The sequence below is a fragment of the Lycorma delicatula genome, chromosome 8 (genome assembly GCF_047948215.1).
Source record: "Lycorma delicatula isolate Av1 chromosome 8, ASM4794821v1, whole genome shotgun sequence".
NCBI lineage: Eukaryota > Metazoa > Arthropoda > Insecta > Hemiptera > Fulgoridae > Lycorma > Lycorma delicatula.
Window position 1 is genome coordinate 22,087,282 of NC_134462.1, and position 17,981 is coordinate 22,105,262.

The 17,981-nt window shown below is 29.7% G+C and overlaps 1 protein-coding gene across 4 annotated transcripts in view; it reads left to right on the forward strand.

The window, feature by feature from the left end:
- Positions 1–17,981, forward strand: part of Taf1 (TATA-box binding protein associated factor 1) — a 141,902-nt gene that overhangs the window by 96,125 nt on the left and 27,796 nt on the right. For 3 of the 4 annotated variants that reach the window (XM_075372406.1, XM_075372405.1, XM_075372408.1), the window contains 5 exons: positions 116–337; positions 4,713–4,838; positions 5,936–6,069; positions 6,437–6,605; positions 11,264–11,414. In XM_075372406.1, the coding sequence (XP_075228521.1) occupies positions 116–337; positions 4,713–4,838; positions 5,936–6,069; positions 6,437–6,605; positions 11,264–11,414 (802 nt within the window). The remainder of the gene's footprint in view (positions 1–115; positions 338–4,712; positions 4,839–5,935; positions 6,070–6,436; positions 6,606–11,263; positions 11,415–17,981) is intronic. The other variant, XM_075372407.1, reaches the window with a different exon arrangement.

Genomic DNA, 17,981 nt, shown 5'->3' on the forward strand with positions numbered 1-17,981 from the left:
TCTTCTGGTTCAATGTTTAATAGAACTTTACTTCAGGTGTTGGTCTATTATTTGAGAAATTCAGATTGTATTTGACAATATCTGATCATTTAATGAATTATATTTCGCATTATAGGATGCTGGTTATGGAGAAAAGTTTATATTTACGCCTTGTGAAGATGATGATGAAGAAATGCAGTTAAAAATGGATGATGAGGTCAAAGTGGCTCCTTGGAATACGACACGTGCTTATATACAAGCAATGAAAGGAAAGTGTTTACTTCAGTTAACTGGACCAGCTGATCCAACAGGCTGTGGTGAAGGATTTTCCTATGTTCGAATGCCAAACAAGCCAACTGTAAGTTTGTTTTTAACTTTCTTTAAAAATGTAAATTTTTTTTTAACCTTAATGAATTGTTATGGTTAGGATATATTTTTTAGCTAGACATTTCTTATTTGATGTTAATTTTATATATATATATTTTTTTTTTGTCTTCAGTCATTTGACTGGTTTGATGCAGCTCTCCAAGATTCCCTATCTAGTGCCAGTCATTTCATTTCAGTATACCCTCTACATCCTACATCCCTAACAATTTGTTTTACATATTCCAAACGTGGCCTGCCTACACAATTTTTCCCTTCTACCTGTCCTTCCAATATTAAAGCGACTATTCCAGGATGCCTTAGTATGTGGCCTATAAGTCTGTCTCTTCTTTTAACTATATTTTTCCAAATGCTTCTTTCTTCATCTATTTGCCGCAATACCTCTTCATTTGTCACTTTATCCACCCACCTGATTTTTAACATTCTCCTATAGCACCACATTTCAAAAGCTTCTAATCTTTTCTTCTCAGATACTCCGATCGTCCAAGTTTCACTTCCATATAAAGCGACACTCCAAACATACACTTTCAAAAATCTTTTCCTGACATTTAAATTAATTTTTGATGCAAACAAATTATATTTCTTACTGAAGGCTCGTTTAGCTTGTGCTATTCGGCATTTTATATAGCTCCTGCTTTGTCCATATTTAGTAATTCAACTTCCCAAATAACAAAATTCTTCTACCTCCATAATCATTTCTCCTCCTATTTTCACATTCAGTGGTCCATCTTTGTTATTTCTACTACATTTCATTACTTTTGTTTTGTTTTTGTTTATTTTCATGTGATAGTTCTTGCGTAGGACTTCATCTATGCCGTTCATTGTTTCTTCTAAATCCTTTTTACTCTCGGCTAGAATTACTATATCATCAGCAAATCGTAGCATCTTTATCTTTTCACCTTGTACTGTTACTCCGAATCTAAATTGTTCTTAAACATCATTAACTGCTAGTTCCATGTAAAGATTAAAAAGTAACGGAGATAGGGAACATCCTTGTCAGACTCCCTTTCTTATTAGGGCTTCTTTCTTATGTTCTTCAATTGTTATTGTTGCTGTTTGGTTCCTGTACATGTTAGCAATTGTTCTTCTATCTCTGTATTTGAACCCTAATTTTTTTAAAATGCTGAACATTTTATTCCAGTCTACGTTATCGAAAGCCTTTTCTAGGTCTATAAACGCCAAGTATGTTGGTTTGTTTTTCTTTAATCTTCCTTCTACTATTAATCTGAGGCCTAAAATTGCTTCCCTTGTCCCTATACTTTTCCTGAAACCAAATTGGTCTTCTCCTAACACTTCTTCCACTCTCCTCTCAATTCTTCTGTATAAAATTCTAGTTAAGATTTTTGATGCGTGACTAGTTAAACTAATTGTTCTGTATTCTTCACATTTATCTGCCCCTGCTTTCTTTGGTATCATAACTATAACACTTTTTTTGAAGTCTGATGGAAATTCCCCATTTTCATAAATATTACACACCAGTTTGTATAATCTATCAATCACTTCCTCACCTGCACTGCGCAGTAATTCTACAGGTATTCCGTCTATTCCAGGAGCCTTTCTGCCATTTAAATCTTTTAATGCTCTCTTAAATTCAGATCTCAGTATTGTTTCTCCCATTTCATCCTCCTCAACTTCCTCTTCTTCCTCTATAACACCATTTTCTAATTCATTTCCTCCGTATAACTCTTCAATATATTCCACCCATCTATCGACTTTACCTTTCGTATTATATATTGGTGTACCATCTTAATTTAACACATTATTAGATTTTAATTTATGTACCCCAAAATTTTCCTTAACTTTCCTGTATGCTCCGTCTATTTTACCAATGTTCATTTCTCTTTCCACTTCTGAACACTTTTCTTTAATCCACTCTTCTTTTGCCAGTTTGCACTTCCTGTTTATAGCATTTCTTAATTGCCGATAGTTCCTTTTACTTTCTTCATCACTAGCATTCTTATATTTTCTACGTTCATCCATCAGCTGCAATATATCGTCTGAAACCCAAGGTTTTCTGCCAGTTCTCTTTATTCCGCCAAAGTTTGCTTCTGCTGATTTAAGAATTTCCTTTTTAACATTCTCCCATTCTTCTTCTACATTTTCTACCTTATCTTTTTTACTCAGACCTCTTGCGATGTCCTCCTCAAAAATCTTCTTTACCTCCTCTTCCTCAAGCTTCTCTAAATTCCACAGATTCATCTGACACCTTTTCTTCAGGTTTTTAAACCCCAATCTACATTTCATTATCACCAAATTATGGTCGCTATCAATGTCTGCTCCAGGGTAAGTTTTGCAGTCAACGAGTTGATTTCTAAATCTTTGCTTAACCATAATATAATCTATCTGATACCTTGCAGTATCGCTTGGCTTTTTCCAAGTGTATATTCTTCTATTATGATTTTTAAATTGGGTGTTGGCAATTACTAAATTATACTTTGTGCAAAACTCTATAAGTCGGTCCCCTCTTTCATTCCTTTTGCCCAGCCCGTATTCACCCACTATATTTCCTTCCTTGCCTTCTCCAATGCTTGCATTCCAATCTCCAACTATTATTAAATTTTCATCTCCTTTTACGTGTTTAATTGCTTCATCAATCTCTTCGTATACACACTCTACCTCATCATCATCATGGGCGCTTGTGGGCATATAGACGTTAATAATCGTTGTCGGTTTAGGTTTTGATTTTATCCTTATTACAATGATTCTATCGCTATGCGTTTTGAAATACTCCACTCTCCTCCCTATCTTCTTGTTCATCACGAAACCTACTCCTGCCTGCCCATTATTTGAGGCTGAGTTAATTACTCTAAAATCACCTGACCAAAAGTCGCCTTCCTCTTCCCACCGAACCTCACTAATTCCTACTATATCCACATTTGTCCTACCCATTTCCCTTTTTAAATTTTCTAGCCTACCAACCTTTTTTAAGCTTCTAACATTCCACGCTCCGACTCGTAGAATGTTATTTTTTTAATTTTCTGGTGACCCCTTCTTTAGTAGTCCCCACCCGGAGATCCGAACGAGGGACTATTTTACCTCCGGAATATTTTACCAAGGAAGGCGCCTCCATTATTGCTATGTGAAAATGCAGAAAGCCACATTTTCTTGGAAAAAAAGCAGCTGTAGTTTTCCATTGCTTTCAGCTGCGCAGCACTCAGAGGACTGAGTGATGTTGATACGGCCGTTTAAGTCATTGTGACTCACGTCCCTAACAACTACTGAAAGAGCTGCTGCCCTCTTTCAGGAATCATTCCTTAGTCTGGCTCTCAACAGATACCTCTCCGATATGGATGCACCTTCGGTTCAGCTACTCTGTATCCCTGAGCACTCAAGCCCCCTCACCAACGGCAAGGTCTCATGATTCATAGAGGAGGATATATATATATATATATATATATATACACTTAAAAAGTTTTTAAATGGTGTTTAACTTTATAAGTACATTATTTCCTAAACTAAAAATAAACTCTCCAGTGAAAGTTAAAAAAGTCAAATGATATATTTGTTGTTTTGTTATAATATATTAATGTAGGGCTGTCTTACGTTATTCCAAGTGTTTTTAATGACTTTTTGAAGAAAGAATTGTATTACTTTAAGTCACATGGTGGAAGTAGGGGGGAAATGAATTTTCTTTATGTTTTGGGATATGAGGAGTAGTACAAAATGTGTATATATATATATATATATATATATATATATATATATATATATATATATATATATATATAGGCCTTTGTATAAAAGTTTTTGACTTGAAAGTCTCCGAAAGTAGATCAATTTCATTGAAATTTATGTATGCTGAAGAAGTGCACCTGAAGTTGTGCGTGTGAAAATTTGATGAAGATTGATGGAGTTGTTCTTTAGTTAGGGTCAAATTAAAGTCAAAAAAAGTTGAGGTTATGTTGACTGTACAGTGGTATATTTGTCATATGCACTTACGCAATGAGTCACAGTGGTAAGTGACTTGAAATTTGTTTTTTTTTTTTTATTGTAGTGCTTTTTTGACATGTAACTATTTTTTATGGATCAGTTTTTTTTTTGTAAAATTTAGAATAGAACTGATTAATTGACTTTTAATTTTTTATTTTGTTTCAAAAGGAAACAAAATAAAATAACCAGTCAGTTTTCTTGCACAGAACTACAAAAGAATTTTTTTTAATATACTACTTCTGTAACTTGAAAAAGCTCTTTTTGTCATATATAGCTACTATGTTGCATTAAATTTGTGCTGTTGTAAGAAACTTGATTTTCCCAGGAGAAATATTATATTTACTATACTAATTCAATTATTTTTAATTTTTTTTTTTTTAATTGTTTTTAAATTGGTATTACTAATTTGTTGTTTTTAGCAAAGTAAAGAAGAACAAGAAGCCCAGCCTAAAAGAACTGTAACTGGTACAGATGCTGATTTAAGAAGATTGTCCTTAAATAATGCTAAAGCTTTATTAAGAAAATTTGGAGTACCCGAAGAAGAGGTTGGTATTTTATTCATGTTTTATTGATTCTATTTTTTTTTAAATGTATGTTGATTTTTTTTTTGTTTAATATTTAGTATACTTTTAAAAATGTTTATCATTTTCATAATTTCAAAAATTATATCTAATTTTCATCATTGAGGAAATTTTTTGTTTGTAAATTCTCATTAAAAATACAAGTTAAGCAAAATTTTGAGCCAGTTTAATATTTAAAAAATACCAAGGTATTATCCATCTATAGTATGAAATTGTTATACTGTTAGGTTTAAGAATTTCACCTTTTATAAAATTAAAATAATAGATTTTTTAAATGTTCAATGATTATACACAGCTGAGAAAGGGCATTTACAATTTAAATAGTAATCTTAATTTTATGGAAAAGATTATGGTGCTCAACAACAAAAAGATATTTGTATCGATTTATAGATTTTGCATTTTTATACAATTTTTGTAATACATTTTAAGGATTTAAAACTTTATTCATCGGTTCTTTGTCATAATCTTACTTGATTCCATGAAAAAAATTTAGAATTTGATACAGAAACTTGCAATAACAAGAATATTAGATGTATTCAGAAATTAAGTATTTAATACTGAGTACTTTTATTACAGTTTTATAGTTTTCATTTTGAGCTGTGATTACCATGTAAGTTGCCTTTGATAAGGTGTTAACATCATTACAAATACAGCAATTTGTATGTAAACATTATTTTGAACATATTTGTGAAAACCTTAAATATTTTTTTAAATTGGTTTATGAAAAATAAATGGTTAAATCTGTTTTTTACGTGAGGATTGCGATACCAGCCGACATATTTTACCAGATTTGTGAGTCTGATGGAAATGCAGTAAATTATAGTTAAGAATGTGAAATAGTTCAGTGAAAATTTTATGATGGTGAAATATTTTATCACTTAGCTACAAGTGAATTGATCCCTTGCAGCCCAGATTTAATGCCAGATGATTTTCATCAGTTTAATTACTTTTATACATAAGGTACAAATAGGATATTTTTTTAATCTTATTGTTAAGAATTTTTAACTAAATTGTTAATGTTTTTTATTTTTATTTATGGCTTTTTATTCTTCCTTTTGCAGATTAAAAAATTATCTCGATGGGAAGTTATTGATGTTGTTAGAACATTATCTACTGAAAAAGCTAAAGCTGGTGAAGAAGGAATGACTAAATTTTCTAGAGGCAATCGATTTTCAATTGCTGAACATCAAGAAAGGTTAGTTGAAACTAAATTTATCAAATACTAGTTTTAAAATGTTTTTTTTTTTTTTTTTAATAATGCACTATCTATATACGACTTTGAAGATTATGTTGTACAGTAGTTCAATTAAGCATTTATTTATTCAACTATTTTATATTGATGCTAATATGTCTTTGTATATTTTTTTATTATAATAAAATAAGCTTAAAAAATAATTTTAATTTAAAAAACTTTAAAGTAAAGAATAATACTCTTCATTTCTACTTAAGCTTTGCTTTTTAAACTGAGCACTAAGTTAGTTATAAAAAAAAATTCGTTTTTGTACATGGAGAGGATCCTAGTCTGAATTATATTGTTTAACAATATTCATTTATTTTTCTAGGTACAAAGAGGAATGTCAAAGGATATTTGATTTACAGAACAGAGTTTTGTCATCCTGTGAAGTTCTATCGACTGATGAAGGTGAAAGTTCTGATGAAGATAGTTCAGACATTGAAGAAATGGGGAAAAATATAGAAAATATGTTAGCTAACAAAAAAACAAGTACTCAGGTAATTATTGTAATATAACTATATTATTTGTTGTTATAGCTTGTGTATTTTTTGAATGATTCTATAAAAAATTCAGTTCTTATGTAGTTTTTACCAGTAGGTTATTGAATTAAGTGCTTTATATCTATACAGAAAACATGATCAGTGTACCATGTTAAAAAAATTAAAAATTCTGTTAATGTTTATCCCACATTTATTATATATATATATATATATATATATATCAATGAGCTATCATGATTGATTGAAAAGAGGCAAGTAATACTTTATTCAAATGATCTAAGACACATATTGAGTGCTAGTACGAATATATATTATATATTACAACATCTCAAGTGAAATAAATAACAGAATAATGACAGGAGAAAGGGAATATTACACTAAATTGAACTTGTTGAAATCAAAACAAATATGCAGTAACAACAGAATGACAATTTATAAATCATTAATCGGACCAGTGGTGATGCATTGACTCTAACAGCAGCCAACATGAATACTTAGACGAATTTTGAATAAAAAATGGTAAGAAAAATATGTTCTCCTGTCAGTGAAGAAGAGGTACAGAAAGTAAATTATAATTACAAAATTGAAAATATGTTTCAAGGAGGACATATTGTCAGATTTAAGTCAAGTAAAATTAGCTGGCTTGGTCATGTAAAATACTACAGAAACAAATGCTGCATGGTTTTTTTGGTTGCTGAAATTTTTTTCCACTCATTGCAGTAATTCCATTTCAGTTTCCGCATTGCAGACAAAAACCCAAGTCTCATCTTCTGTTATAATGTTTTTTAAAGAGTTTTTATAGTCAAGAATGTCTTGACAGTTGTTATCAGCCCGATTCTCTTTTGAGGTCAATAGTCAGTGGATGCAACTCTAATTTTGTGAAGATGCAACTTGCTATTTTTTTGTTATAATTATGTAGCATGATCTTATGCCTATGTCCTCTTCCTCAAATTCTCTTATACATTTAAACGGTGATCTCTACAAACCATAGCATAAATTGCATAAATGTTATTGTTTGTTAATGTGGAAAGTCCCACCAGGTCTAAAATCTTCTTCAGTTGATGTTCTGCCCTGCTTAATATGATTATAAACCATTTGTGGTACTGCAAACTGCTCCCACAGCCTTACCCAAAGTCTTGTTGAAGCATTTTAATTGTTTCTCTGAAAATTGTACTGAAGTTTAAAGCAAGATTTGATACAAACATTGTTCTTCATGATTGTTCACTTTCATTTTGTTAAAATTCCAACAAGAGAATTTAATATTCATGTTTACTTCTTTTGTTACAATGGTAGCATGATGCGTCAAACAGCATGTGTTGCTGAAAGTTCTCACTAGCCAGCACCACTTTTGGAACTTATCTCATTTAAACATTCAGCTATTCAACATCTCATTGGATGTAATTTATTAATAAATGAAAATAATTCCAATATTATAGATGTTCAATCATGGAAGCATGTGTATAGTTTCTTCTTTTTAACTATTTGTCATATGTAAATTAGTTCTTGACTGTTACTTTCTTTTTCAGGAACATATTGTCATTCAGTTTATAATGTAGTGGAACAAGAGTGAACTTAAACGTATAATGTAATATGAAATTAATGTGAACATTCAGACAAAACCATTGTAAAATATCTACACTTAGTTACTAATAAATAATAATCTAACAATATGAAAATAAACATTATCTAATAATATTGAATAGCGTTCCTTTATTGATGAATCCAGCACCTCTATGGTCCAGTGAATTACCCTCTTAATACACCAGGAGGCAAGATTCGCATAATAACCTTTAAAAGTAAATGTTGCGAAAAAGAAAATAATATTGTCATGATCAGTAATACTACACAGCGATCATCACTAATGAAATTCTTAACTATAGTGGTTGATTGTAACTTCTCTGTGAATGACCATTTAGATTACAGTTTCAAAAAATATGTTCAAAGTATTTTTGATCTAAAATTATTTTCTTGGCTTGGTGATGATTGATTAAAACAGTTTATTTTGGATCGATCTCATATACATTGCTCAGTGCTGTTTTTAAAGACATTTAAACAAATAGTCTTTAAGCTAAAAAAGAATGTCATTAAGTATATGTTAGCAATCTTTTAAAGATCTGCAATTAAGAATAGGTTGCTGTACTGTTGATGGCCGAAGTTGAAGGTGAAATTACTCTGTGATATTGACACCTAGATGATGAAATTTTTTATAATAAAGTTAAAGGAGTTTTTAATTGAAGAATATGTTATTACTCTTAAAAGAATTACTTTCCCTGCCCAATCTTAGATAAATTATGTAGTTATAGATTTAGGATTAAAAGATTATGGCTTAAGTTTAAATTTTGACTCTCCTCCATATTCTCCTGCACAAGTTACAAAAAAATGATATTTTAAAAAAAGTAAACTTTCTTAGCAAATCTTTCTTAATATATGTTTGCAGTTTTCAGCTTAGAGATTGGTTTAACTTAACATATCATAAATATCCTTGATAAGTATATTAAATTAAATATCTTATTGTGAGTTCCTTTTCTTTTTAAACCTAACATTACATTGAAACTATCTATTAGCTGTTTTTAACATATTATACTTAAAATGTATATAAAATTATATAAAAATTAGTATATTAGTATAGTACAATTAATATAAAAAAGACTAATTATTTTATAAGATATTACTCAATTTTCCTATGTTTTTCACAAAAATTGGAATCTAAGTAATAACAAAATTATTCTGTTAACACATATTTTAAACAGGTCTCAAACCATTAAGGCAGTTGTATTCGTATTTCTATTCAGTTTTCATTAAAAAAGCATAAAAAATCAGACTAGTGAAAAAAAGTCAGCTTTAGAGAAAAACATATTTTAATAATACATGTTTTCATAATTAAGCGAACAACGATATATTTAAAAAGTTCCAAAATATTTTAGTTATATCCATATCCATGAGCATATTTCCTTCAGTTGTCTTCCTTTCTGAGATGAGCCTCACCCCTACCACTTCTAGAAACATTTTTGATCTAACTTTCAGGATGTATCTTCGCCATCACTATAAAAAAGTTCATCAACTTCTCATTCAACTTGACCTTTTGGGCTTGATTTGATATCAGTTATTTTTTTCCAAGCCATTATTAAGATTACTCCTTTGTTGTCCCATGAATCCATAACCTATGTTTCATCAACTGTTATCATTTGTTTTATAAAGTTTTCATTATCATTAATACAATCAAAATATTCTTAACAGATAGCAACATGACTGTCCCTGTGATCCTGCATCAGAAGTTGTGACAAACTTTCATCTTCATATGGTGGCAGATAAGTTGCGAAAGAATGACAATTCATAGCATCATTTACCAGTCAATGTATGATTTTGCATCAACTATTTAAAAAATTCAAGAACCTTTTCAACAGATCTCATAGATAGTAAACCCTTATAATCAGTGATCTTATCAACTGTTCTGCGAAGAGTCAGTCTATACAATGTTACATATAAAATTCCATTCTTTCACATTATTATAATTATTTTATCGTTAATGCTACTACAGTTGCAACATGAAGCAACAATCTCATGTTATCAGTGACCTAAGTAATTTTTATTTGTTTACATTGGTGTAGTTTTTTGCAGATATTTGTGTTATTTATTATCACATTCTTTTTAATTTTATTTACTAAAATAGAAATATATTCTGTAGAATTTTTTAGGATTTAAACCATGTATTTTGTAACACAAAATTTATTTATTTTGTTATACATTGTCTAATGTAGTTTTTGAAATTTTTTTAATGATTATCTAGATTTCAATTAGAAACAGTTTTAATCTTAATTGCAACCTGTCTCCGACAGTTTAGGAAATTCCTCAGTCACTTATTAGGATACAAAATTTAAATTGTTTGACACTAGTAACTTGTACATGAAAACATTACAATAGCTCCTGAATCAATAGGTTATATCAGTAGAATGAAAAACGAACAAAATTAGCAAAAATCAGACTCTTTGTAATAAAAATTTGATAAAAGTTTTCTATTCAAATATAGTAAGTTTTATAAACGTGGTTGGTCGATGTGCACTGCATTTTGGTTCCCTCTGGGTGTGTTGATGTTGGTGAGATGTAGTGAAAGTTTATAAGATGAGAGGGAAACAATAGTTATTTTTTATATTTAATGTATTCGCCTTAACATTATGTCAGGTGTTTATATTTGAAGTAACTTTTAATATGGACTTAATCAATTTTTTTTATCTTATAATTAATTGTACTCATTCCTGAAACAATTTATAAATCATTTTGATCATTTGTGAATATTCTGATCAGTGAATATATTATTCACTGATCAGAATAAAAGATTTATTTAATGAGACAAGCTTCTGCTGCTTGTAGAAAGAAATATGGATGCTCACACTCAGATGAGTGTGTTCACACCATTCTGGCAGTGCAACATTATAACTTCCTCACCAACCTGCACAAAAACTACACTTACAAAACTGAGACTTACAGTAAATACTTGGATGTTAACTCTCTCTTATAACCTAAAGATTAAATTTTGGAATATAAGATTTTTGTTCCAGTTATCTGTGAATAAAGCATTCACTTTATTGTATTTCAAATTGTGAAATCATTATTATTTATAAGAAGTGAAAATCATTTATTAACTTCATTTGTTTTAGTTGTCACTGGAAAAAGAAGAACAAGAAAGACAAGAATTAAGAAAAATGATAATGGGTGAAGGAGGTGATATGAATGATCCTAGAAAGAAAAAGGATTCAAAAAAAGAAGAGGAGGATAATCATTCTCTTACAAATTATACTGGTCAGCCTGGCAAGTATCTCTTACCTAGATTTATAAATGCTGCTGAATTTATAAAGGTTTTTTTAACCTTTTTCGTAAGTTTTAAATAAACACTGTTTGAACAGCATTATTAGTTTAAAATGTGCATACTGCATGTATTAAGAAATAGTTTTGTTGTATATAAAAATAAATCTGTTTAGTTGATTATAAATTATTAATTAACATATAGTCTTCTGTTTTGGATAATATTTTTATGTTTTGCTTTATTTTGTGTTGTGTAATCATTGTAATCAGTGTCTATTTTGTATATAGATATATGTACTGGAGAATTCTATAATTTTTAATTGTTGAGACCAATTTCAGCAAAAGTCTGTATTAACCTGATTGTTCACTGAGAATGCTAACAATCATTTCCTCACGTGTTTCTACTTTTTGCTTGTACACCTTGCATTCCATCCAACCCCATAAACAGTAATCTAATGGAGTAAGGTCCAAAGATCTAGATGGCCAATTTACCAGCCCTCTGTGTCCAATCCATTTACCAGTAAATATTTCATCTAAGTATTGGTCTACTTCATTTGTGAAATGTGTTGGCACTTCATCAAGTTGGTAGTACATTTCAATTCATTTTGCCAATGAGAAATTTTCAAACACTAAGAAATTTATTGCTTAAAAATTCCAGCTAATTCCTCTCCATGACATGTAGTTCTAGTACGAAAGGGCCTGTTAATTATACCTGTTTTTAAGCATAAAAGTTGATCTTATGTTGTTTTTTTATTGGCTTTATTACATCAGTTTTCTCAGAAATAAATTCTTAATAGTAAAAGTTACATATTTATTAGTCATTTAACTAAGTTATTTTACTTCAATCTTAAACTCATTGTGTTTTTTGTCACCAAATTATTTAGTTTTATAGTGGTTATCATGAAAACTACAGGAGACACAATTCTGGGACCTGCCTCATTCCATTTTTCAGGTAAATAAAAGAAACCATCAAGTTTACCCTTATATAACCCCTTAAAAATTTCAATGTGACTTCATTTCACCAGGAGAACTGAAATCTAGGCGAAATTTTTCGGTAGCCATAAATCTATAAAGCGATTTCAGACATATGGTTTATATGAACTTTTTTTTCTTATTTCAATCTCTAATATATTTATTGAGGAATGAAGACTGAATTCAGGAATATAAACCTATATACAGAATTATATACTTATATATATAAACTTATAAACAAAAAATAGTGTGATTCTTCTTTTTTCCTATACACACTCATTTCAAGATCAGGAATCTTAAGGTCAGTTCGAAAAATTATTTTAATATTTGGTACATGTTTATTCCAACTTAAAAAAATTATTAATCCTATTAAGAAAGAGCCATACAATTTTTGCAGCCTATAGTAATTTTTCTCAACCTGTGGGGCGCGCCCTGCTAGAGTGTATTAACACTAAATGAGGGGCACGAGCATATTAAAAAGAAAATATTATTTAAAAAATTTATTAATTTACTATAAGGAAAGTAAAACAAAATACATTTTGACATAATAAATAATAAAATACACATTTACAATGGTATAATACACTTATAAATAGAATTGTATCAGTACTGCACAGTGTATTTAATAATTAACTTATCAATACTAAATTAAAGACAAGTTTAATAATTATTAGTGACTCCCTTGGGCCTGTCTTGCAGAAAAAGTTTTTTGAAGAAAGGTTTAATATTAGAAATAGACACTAAGTTCTTTTTCTATATTTAGCTGAGATCTATATTTTGTCTTCAAAGCAGCCACCACAGAAAATCCAGTTTTTCAAAGGTAGTATGTTGAAAATGGTAATAGTATACGAATTGCTCCTGCTTTTAGTGCAGAAAACTCATCCATCCAAGCCCAAAATCCAAAGAGTGATTTATTACTAAATTGTCTTTTGATTGTCTTTTTGATTTAAGATTTATTCTTCGGCAGATGAGAGCCCTTTGGGAGTATTTTGAAATGGATCGCTAACCCACTCGTAACTTGCTACCAAGTTGACATCAGCAAGAAAATGCTTTTTAAAATTCTTTGCCAGCATAGCTAAATAATTTTCATTGGTTACAAAAACAACTTTCACATTTTTTTCTTCAGCCTTGTAAGTTTTAACACATTCATACACATTACAAACATTTCTACATTTTTTTGTTTTAAATTTCTGCTCCCCAATTCCAGTTTTCTACAAAAAGGATTAACTTTATCACTCATATCCAACATATGTATATTTCCTCCCTGGAGTTGAAGGTTTAAGGTATTTAATCTCTCAAATATGTTAGACCAAGTAGCTTAATTCTATCTCAAATAAACCATCTTGAAACTTCTCAGTTTCTGGCAGGTTTTACTCTTCTAGAAAAATGGCGATTTCATCTCTTAGTTCATAAACACTTTGCAAAAATTTCCCATGTGATAACCATCTTGCCTTATAATAAAATAGTAATAGTGAATGTACTGCACCCTTGTCTTTACAAATTGCAGAAAAGATTCTTGATTTTAGGGGTCTCATTTTTATATAATTTACTACGGTTACAATCATTGTTAGCATGATATTCAGACCAGGATTCATTTCTTTGGAAGCCAGAGCTTCTCAGTGAATCATGCATGTGTCCAAACACACTTGGTGATTTTTGTTTCACAAGTGGCTTGTATATTTTGGAATCTTCCAGAATAAACACCATCGATGCATACTCTGATGCAACTTTTCCACTTTATGTTTGGCTCGTTTATAAAATCATTTAAGGTAGCAAATAATGTGAATGCTATTGCTTTGGGTTCTATGAGTTTGCAGAAAAATAGTTCTACTGCTGACATGACCATCACAAAATCAAATATAGGCAATATAAGGAGCATCTTTATTGCTATCTGTTGCCTCATCAAGCTGAATTGAAAACAGTTTGTCATGCAACTTCCAAAAAAACTGATGCTGTACATCAGCTATATAACCAATTTGATGGGCAACAGTATCATTTGATAGAGGTTTGGACTGCAGTTGTTTGGCAAAATTATCTTCATAGTTCCTACAATCTCAATTGCAGATGGTGTGTGTGAGACTTTTTACATCTGGTTATTTTATATGAAAGTTTGTAAGAGGCAAGTAAAGCTTTTTCATTCACAGACAAAGTTTGTTTTTCATGTGATTTAATTTTAATTCAAACAATTCTCAGGGTTTGTTAATGTATTCACTATGAAGTGCTTCCAAATGTTTTTATTAGGTTTCATGCTGTCTGCTGCCAAAAGTTTTGAGAAAATGACACACAGGGGCCTTTCTTCTTCATTTACTTCAATACTGGTAAACCCAAAATTTAAGTATTCTTGAGAATATTTTCTTGATTTTATTTTCATTGCACTTGTTGATCCTTCATTATCATCTAATGCTCACTTACGCCTACTTAAAAATTTGTCCATGATTCTGTATAAATCTACTGCCATGAATATTTAATACCATGAATTACAATTAACACGCAAATTACAACATACACACATTCACAATAGATTCGTTAACAATAGAATGATCAACTCGATTGGCTGGAATTGGACAAACTGCAGCATTTATGCATGTTTGTGCAGACATTCCAGAGTGTTCAAGACATATCAGAACTTCTCGCAAAACTGCAAGAATATCCGATATGATGGTCATAACACAGAGAGCAATAGAGGCATCGATCTGGTTTTGTCAATGCAGTGGATCAGTGTTGCCAAGTATCAATAAATTTACTTATTCTTGGTAATTTTTAAGGTTTGTAATTAAGGTCGTAATGTAGCTTTATCATCAAAATACATTATTATTGTATACATTGTTGTTATATGAGAGAGCGTGATGGAAATTTGATTGAAAATTGGGTCGTAAATACTAAAAAGTTGAGAAACACTGAACTATAGACCTAATCTATTTATGTCTAAAAAATAAACTAATTACAAAAGTAAAAATAAAAATTTGTCTTATAAATCTGATATATGAAATATTACGTGAAAACTATCATATTTATAACAGTACAACTAATAGATCATTTAATATCAGATTTAACAAGCGCCATAAATCATTGTTAATTATAAACCTAAATTTGACTAATGAAGCTAAACATTAAATAAACATCCAATTTATCAATATTTTTTATGTCCAAAATTGATTAAATTATTTTAAAAAATTTACTGATGCATTTATTTATAAATCAATACTCCCTGCAGAAGGTATAAAATTTCATATTTTACCAAGTATGTAATAAAGAATCTCCACAGTAATTCATATTTCTGCTAGGATTATCATAATTGATTTATTTTTTGCCCCTTCCTAGCATTGTTAGGCTAACATTTGTAGTTGATACATTTTGTAGTAACTCAAGTGTTAAAAAAAGTTTTGAGAATGAAGGTCTCCAAATTGCTACAAAGGCCAGAAAATAACTTTCAAATCAAATATACAGTAATTAATCAAACTTAAAGTATTGATAAATGCAATAATTCATTTGAAAAAGATTTTATGATCTTAAAGAAAAAATGATATTTAAAGACTAAAAAAAGAATATCTGTCAAAAAAACGACAGCACATTTAAAAAAAAGATACAGAAAAACACAGAAGAATGTTAGATATTCAGTATTGTAGTAAAAGGTAGCAGCATCTATGTGAATTTGGATTTGAGAGGGTTAATAATTAAATTGTTTTCACTGGACTTACAAGGAAATTATTTTTGTACTTCATTTATTTATTTTTTTAAATTATTATAAATTTAATAAAATCATTGTAGTTTAACAAGTTTGTGCTGTAATTTATTTTGTTAAGAATTCATCATTTGTGGTTCATATTATTTATACAATTTTTACCTGTTCATAATTTAATTTTTCTTTAATTTTATTGAAGTAGTTACTATCATATCTTAATATAATAAAAATTAATACCACTAGAAAAAAGTCGGGCCTATGACCTGCCGCAAAAATGGTATATGGTTTCTGTTTCATTACACATAATTTTGTTAAATATTTTTGCCAATTATAACTAAACAATGTTCATGAATTTGGCATACTAACAACAACAAAAACTTTTACAACAAAAAGCTTTAAATTCCTGAACATTTTTAGCCATTTATTGAGTTGCGATTCTTAGGACAGTTCTAACCCCAGCGTTTTCCATTTTTATTGCCAAAGCAATATAATTTTAGTTATATCATTCATATCAAGAACTATCAATCGTTATGAATGAATTGTTCGAGAAGTATAAATCGTTTGTGTGCTGCGTGGCACACCATGTGGTCCACTCTGCGCCAATATCAGCTAAAATAGAAATGTGAGCACATGCATCAAACAAACCCATGCACCTTCCTTTTTTATGGGAAAGATACTTATATTTGTATTAATTTTTATTCACTGATTTGTTGATAGTTGACCATATTGTGCATCTTCAGTTTTTGCTGAATTTTTTTCAATATTTTAATCTATTTTGTTTCATTTTTCTTTGTTATTTTAATATTTTTTGTTATGTTTGTTGTATTTGTATAGTCTTTTATTGATTATGCTTTCCCTCGCTCACCTGCTTATGATATTCATCCTTCTAACAGGTAATCTGGCACAAGCACAGCACATTCCAGATCACTGAGCATCATATTTCTCATTATCATCATGGGTCTAACCCTTTTTCTCCTCTTGCATATACTCTTTCTTCCTTCTCTCCATTTTCCCCCAACATCTTAGCCACTGCTCCCTCATCTTGTTCAACACACTCTTTTAAATACTCTTTATTCATGTACTATTTTAGGTTGCCATTTTAGTACAAAAATTATATAAAATAGATTGTTTCATTCCCAGGCCACATTACAAACAGTTTAGAATAGTCAATCTTCCTGATCAACTTTCTTCCTCTAATGTCATATGGTAATGTGATTACTTTGTAAATTATTTTGATCTACCTGTATTATATAAGGATGATTACTTATTTTGGCTCAGTGGAATGGTGATTCCACATGTGGAATTCTCTAAAAACTATATAGACGGGTTACACAAAAACCCAAACCAGTGATTTAAGTATCTCCAGTGGAAAGGCAGTCCTCTTTTATGATGAAAATACTCTACCCAGTTTGCCTAACAAATTATCAGCTTCATACCGATTGATTTTCTTTCACATTTATTAATAATATTAGCATTTTTTGCCAGTAGTCTTAGCAATTAATACTTTGCTTTCTTGACCTTAGTAATGAAAAATTTAAAAAAATAAAAACAATTTTGTTTCTATGAAATTACACTTTGAAATTTGTTTTATTTAAATACGATAAAACCAATAAAAATGTGTGTTAATTTTTTATTGTTAATAAAACAACAGTATTTTGGCAAATGAAATTTTTTCTGGAAATTCAACTGCTAATGTATTTCGTTAAAACATTGTCTAGGTTTTTTTTTTAAATAAAAATAATTAAAAACTATGATTACTGATGGATATACAATTAAAAATCCTCTTTGAGCGTCAACTATTCATTCCATTCAATACTACTATGTAGTAATAATATCAAATTTTGAACTAAGAACTAAGTTGCTAACTCACTTTACTCAAATGAAATTTTGTAAAAGAAGGATGGATGCTGTAGTCATGA